The sequence below is a fragment of the Filicampus tigris genome, chromosome 18 (genome assembly GCF_054856515.1).
Source record: "Filicampus tigris isolate MCC_2025a chromosome 18, RoL_Ftig_1.0, whole genome shotgun sequence".
Classification (NCBI taxonomy): Eukaryota; Metazoa; Chordata; class Actinopteri; order Syngnathiformes; family Syngnathidae; genus Filicampus; species Filicampus tigris.
Window position 1 is genome coordinate 8,819,940 of NC_141234.1, and position 6,360 is coordinate 8,826,299.

General features: G+C 45.4%; 1 protein-coding gene across 7 annotated transcripts in view; it reads right to left on the minus strand.

Moving 5' to 3' along the window:
- ppp1r9a (protein phosphatase 1, regulatory subunit 9A) overlaps window positions 1–6,360 on the minus strand; it is a 36,709-nt gene that overhangs the window by 27,189 nt on the left and 3,160 nt on the right. For 5 of the 7 annotated variants that reach the window (XM_086014428.1, XM_086014429.1, XM_086014430.1 and 2 more), the window contains exons 2-3: window positions 4,927–5,538; window positions 2,346–3,850 (exon numbers count right to left, since the gene is read on the minus strand). In XM_086014428.1, the coding sequence (XP_085870554.1) occupies window positions 2,346–3,704 (1,359 nt within the window). In that variant the 5' untranslated portion in view covers window positions 3,705–3,850; window positions 4,927–5,538. The remainder of the gene's footprint in view (window positions 1–2,345; window positions 3,851–4,926; window positions 5,539–6,360) is intronic. The other 2 variants (XM_086014426.1, XM_086014425.1) reach the window with 1 other exon arrangement.

Here is a 6,360-nt window from a genome sequence, read left to right on the forward strand (position 1 = left end):
AAAAGACACCAATAGGAATGTGTTTTTCTTTTTTAAATCTATTGTTTTGACCTTGATGTGTTACATGGTATTCCACAACAAAATCGAATGAAATATATTTTTGGACTGACTATATTTCACTGTGTGTGGTGAGTCCTGAGGGGGAGGAGCCAAATGCTACATGATTGGAAGAGCTAGTACGAGGCAATTAGCGAAACAACCTTTTCTCTGTAAGAAGAGCAGGCCTAATTGTCCTTAGCGCATGTTAATAGGATTGATCCTCGACCTGTGACAGGTTTGTGTTACCTCCCAAAACTACGACTGACATTAAGTGTTAAGTTGTAGCTCTTGTGAATTACACCAATATGTCTTGGCCTGTTGGGCAAAAAAAAATGTTTTGGGCCGTTTTCTTTTATAACTAAGTCGCATTATTTAAAAAGGGACTTAATATGGAAAATTTATTTTTTTTAATTCTCTCATACAAGTGGCTGAGGCTCTGGAGTGCCTGCGCATGCATCAAGTATAGAATTAAACAACCAGGCATATCTTTTTTTTTTAGGTGCAAATTTCTGACGACGCAATTGGCTGCTACAAGCCGCAACGTTCCAGACACGGTCAGACTAACCTGTCTGAAACACTGTATCCAAGCCAAAAGGTAAGCAGAGCTGCATTGAGTTTTGTTGGCCGCACAGATTAGCATTAGCTTCTTATAAGTGGCAAATACTTGGTGCCATGCTCGGTGATGTCGACACGATTAGGGTATTTGTGTTTTGTTACGTGTCTGCTGCATGCGCCACGACCATGAATCCACTACATTAATTGACTATTAAAATTCAGCAATTTGGTGATGAAGTGCTGACTCCATGAGGGAAAACCCAATCCGTCCTGTATTTGTGAGAGCTTGCATGTGCTTCACAGTTTGCATTTGTTTTTTGTTTTTTTTTACTTGGGGTTTAACATGCAGCTGCCCCTCTCTCCCCCCTTGTTGTCATAGTAACAAAGTCCTTACTTAGCACTGGCCCAGCAGTAGAGGGGGGCAGGGTTTACAGTATCTCACCTGCATGAGACAGGACCTAATGTGGTGCGTAACGTGATCTGAAATTCTTGATCCTTTAGGTATTTTGACGACCGCATTTCACAGGCATGTTATGACACTTAGGAATTGTTTGAAATTGAGGAAAAAATGTAATTAAAACAATTGTCATGATTGTACATGCTTGGAGCATGTATGAATTCATAATGAGAAATCGTGGAAGAGCTAAGCACGCAGTTCATAATTGTAATGTCTGTAAAGATATGGCATATCTTCTCGTATTGCACAAGTGCACTAGATCATGAAATATAACTAAATAAGAATTTAGTTTAAGTGTATTACAAGCATGCTTTGTTCTACATTGTGGTCAGATAAATAAAAAAAAACAATGGTCCCGACATTGGAAATCTGTGCAGGCCTACTTTTTCCATACAGACAATCAATACAGGAAGCAGAATATGGACAGCTGTATCAATACAGTCAATTGCTATCCCCCAGTCACCACACCCAATCCGACCAAATGACCGAAAACACAATTTCACAGTCAAAACACGAATACCGTCCAGAAGGCTTCCTAAAATATGATGTTTACTACCACACATGCTAAGCTTATTGATTCTAAGAGCTTGAGGATTACGAGCAGCAAATATTTCCCGTAATCTTCCAAATCCATTTCCACAATCCACAAACTACACTCGCCTCATTGTGTTCAACATGTGCAGCATACGCACAAAACTCAAGTCAGATGACGCAACCTCTACTACGACGCGCAATATATGTAAATAACAGCTACTGCAAATAGTGCATAACCACCACTGCTATTATTATCCTGTGGAAAAGGAAAAATTGATTGAAATTAAATGACAGACACAAGATGCCTGGATATGCTTGGTTAAACCCTGATTACAACCAGATGTGATTTGAAGTGACGCGACAAAAGTGCCTTGAGAATACAAACACTAGAATGTGTGAAAAATGTGTAGGCGCACCACCCGGCGCAGATGTTCTGCTCGTGAGCACAATTTCCCAGGGGGGCAGATGCTTTCACCCTCAAGCTTTGCATCATAAAATAGCTACAGCCCTCGCCGCCTAAGAGCAACAGATTGAATGAAGATACATGATCATTTGCTGCTTTATCGAGTATTATAATGGACCCGTGTATAGAGGTCTAACAAGGACGAGGTTCGTAAAGATGCACTGTAAGGGAAAAGGCTAACAGTACTAGCTCAACATGAGCTCGTAATCGGGCAGCTTTGACTGCAATATTTGATTTCTAATCTGCTTTTGGAATGATCTAAAAGGAGTTTAGGCTTTTGATCAGCGCCCAACTTACCGTAATAGGAGCAGTGCTGAAGCGAATCTTCCTCACTGCAGGGATGTCCTCTTTGTTTTCCTCCGGCAGACCGGGAATCTCGGTCATATCGGAGCCGGGGTCGTAGACGATATCTTCATCGTCTCCATACAGCTCATCCTCGGGGTCAGTGCAGCTTTCCCCCCAACCCTGGTAACACGCATCCCCATCTGCGTTGAAAATCACCCGCTCATTCCCGCTGTATTCCTCTTCAGGTTCGACCACCTGGTCTTTGTCCGGAGAGTCTGGAGACGTGTCTTCTCTGGTTGGATCTTCCTGGCTTTCTTCAGCCGGAGCAGTTTGTGCCGTCGGTGGCTCAGGAGTTGCATCCTCAAAAGTTTTATTGGTAATAGCATCATCATTTGTTGTTGACCTATTATTATCTTCCTCGATATATTGTCTCGTTGCCGAGTTTTTCTCATCCTCATCACATGAGCCGTTGACCTGACTTCCATTTGTCGTGGCGTTCGATAGTTGCCTCTTATCAGCTTTATCTTGGGCTTCCTTGTCTCGTAGGATTAGCTTGCGCTCCGCAATCTCGGGCCCGGGACTCTGACTCAGAAGGTCATCAGCGGACAAAGATGAAGGGAACTTCCCCCCTATCCTGTTGCGGTAAGTTCCACGAATTGGAGATTGTCGCGCATCGTCCTCACTGAGATCCCCTCCTTGGCGATGGAATCCATCCGGTGAGTACAAAGCCCGTCTGCTGACTCCTCTGAAGGACATACCCTGGTTGTGTTGGTCGGCATTTTCAAAAACAGCACTCAGTTGGCTAACGGTTGGCGAAGACGCCTCCGTTCTGGAGCACAAAGAGTCCAGCGAGTCCGTGCTGCCTCTGTTGGACCTGGTGCCTCGCCAGTCGTCAAGGTGCTCGTGGGATCCCCTTTTATCACGTCCGTAGGGGTAAACTGGTGATTGCGACTGGTCACGCGAATGCTGTTCAAACAGCTTCCTGGTTTCCGAGAACTTTGCTCCCGCAGCGCCTACCCTTTCAGTCGACGAGGAATGCTGGAGTTTGATCACCGATCCGTCGGCCTTGTTAATGAAGTTGGTTGGCTTGACCAGCTTTTGGGGTGAGGTATCATCTTGACCCCTTGACTTGACAGATGCACTTTCTGAGCCCATCTGCATGAACATGTCTTTAATGCGGCTGACGTGTGTGCCATACTGACGACCTCTTGGTTGTTTCCCCCGTTCAAGGTCCTTGGGCTTGGAGCTTCCATCTGTTTGAGGCTGGTCGAAGGCCTTCTTGAGGGCCTGAAACTCAGCCCGGTAGGCATTGCGGTGCGGGGAGGCACTCCGGAGGCTGGTCCTCTCCCCCGTGGCCTCCGTCTTCAGCATTGTGATGTCTTTGGATTCAGCGGGGGTGTCAGCATCGCCCTGGCCTCATTAGAACTCGGGACTGAGCATTCGGTTTGACCGACTGCAGCGCTGCCAAATCTGGTCCAATCGATGCCGTTTTAGAATCCTTTCAGGCCTGTTTATACCTGCAGAGACAGAGAAATTCCGTAAGGCTACCTCTTTTATGGAAGACATTCCAGCCATATCGTGGCAAACTGGATACAAAAAATTGACGTGACACTGCCGTGAGGTGAAGCTCGTAACAATGACTGTTTTCCTTCTGGAAAACAGCGTTGGGGAACATACAGCATGAGGCATTACTAGATTATTGATCTAGTCTACCATGCAATCCTAAAAACGGATAAAACCTCAGAGGAACCGTTAATAAAACGCCTCATCATTAAACCACAAATCATTATAATGTACAGTAGAACAACTAATAGTTGTTCGATTATTACATCATCCTTTTTCGTACATTTAGTATTGTCCTAGAGGACGTTAAAACCCGTATAAGATGTTGTGAAGTTTTTGAAGATATTACCGTGTTTGAAGTAGATTGAAGATCTATTTAATGTTAAAACATTTGGATGTTATTGTCGATTTACAATTACAGCATTGTTTATCTCATATTACCACTGTCTTAAATATTTACACATAAGCAAATTCATAATGTGTACATATATATTACCAAGCACACAAAATACCACCACATATTTTCTGTACAGCACGGTTGGAAGGGAAGTGTAGTTAAATATTCCATACCACCAACCATTAATGTTCAATCCGGCTTTGCATTGCATTCCAGGGGGTAAACATATAATACACAGCCTACAATGCATAGACTGGGCTAAGGCGTGCAGCGGCGTGGTCTGAAATCTAAATGTGCTGATATAATATTCATTGGATGGATTTACCATGCTGAACTCTGCTACATGCAATACTGAGTGCAAAAAGTGGATCCTGTTTAAATGTAAATAACACACCTGGTCTAGGGCATTGAGTGAAGTTGCTACATTCGATCATTTTCGATAAGACAAACAGGCGGTGTGGTGCACATCAGCCACACCGCATAGCTACAATAAGCCAGCTCGGGTTACCTTTCTGTGTCTGTTATAGCGGAGGGAGATAACCACAACACTGAGCACATCAAAATAAGTTGAACGAATAAACAACGCTTCGGAGCAAAAAAAAACAACAAAAAAAACAAGAGAGTCTCACTTACATTCGTGGCTTCGTCTTCGTTTGATGCACAAGAAGTGAAACCCACGCTCAGAGTAAGCTAAAACAAAACACCGACGCTCTCGCTGCAGACCCTTTCGACGGGCGCATTTCGATCCCACGCTTGTTCGGAGAGTCCCGGACGGAATGGCCACCGCGGAGCCGTGTGAGGATGCACACTGACTCGAGCGGCTACGGCGCTATATCGCAGGCGGCGGGGGATGCTGCCGTTTTCACGACGGGAGCACCGGCGCAGCTTGGGCGCGCATCTCACCGGAGCCTCTCGGCTGCAGCGTCCACGGGGTGGCAGCGTCCCAAATCCTTCGGCAGTAAAGCAAAGTGAGCACACGTCCTATCTTACAACAAAAGCCTTTTTTTGTCATGTAAACGGCCGGTGTGGCAGGTGTTAGAACCTGGAGAGCTGGAATGGTTTGGTCCGATACGCTGCTGCGTGGTGGTGGGCTGCAGTCTGGCACAAATAGCAGCACGCAGCTTCTGCAACTTCACACGCTGCCTGCTGTATATCATCATGAGTGGGTGGGGTAAACCGGGTCAAGGACCACCAGGGCTAAGTAGGGACAATTGAAGGTTTCCCTAATGTTCTCCAGAACAGTGACTTAAGCAGGATGGCCATGCAAATCAAAGGCAAAGATCCATCAAGTTACATTTTTTACCATGCATCCATTTTTATTTAGCTCATTTAGGTCCTCATTAAGGTTGATGAGCTAAAACCTATCCACGCTGACTTTGGGCAAGAGGAGGGCTACACAGCGCACATATTAACAAACATGTCACAACCATCTACACTCACTATTGACAATTTGAGAGTCTTCATTGAACCTGGCATGCATGTTTTGTTGATGTGAGAGGAAGAACATGGAAATTCCACACAGAGGGCTCAAGCCGAGATTCCAACCCAGGACCTCTCGCCTGTGAGGCAAAACACTAGACTGTTAATGTGGCTGGGGGGGGGGGGGGGGGGGGGGGGGGGTAGGGCAACATTATAAAAAAAAAATCCTAATCAAGCCCCTTATTACAAGTTCTTCACATCCTCGTGGGTGCTTTGACCTATATAATGACTGTTGTGGCACATCCATATACAGTACAGCCTAAATGATGGTTGCTGGTGTGAAGATGTTGCTTAGCAACTTAAAAATAATCCTGAGAGTGAGAGAACAGAACGGCAACACACTGCCAGTGGATGTGAATCAGCCTGGTGAGAAAGTGTGAAGTGTGTGCCGTATGTATATGTTAGCTGGATCAAATCGTTCATGTTGCGGTAATTAACTGCATGGGGGCTGAATGAAGGGCCCCTGAAGCTCCGACAGGGAGCCTTGGGGCCAAAACATGACCATCTGTCTGCTGGGTCATTCACTGCAGGGGGTCTGAACAGATTGTTGTTGACCAGGTCTCAATACCGCTGCATTTAAGGGGTCTA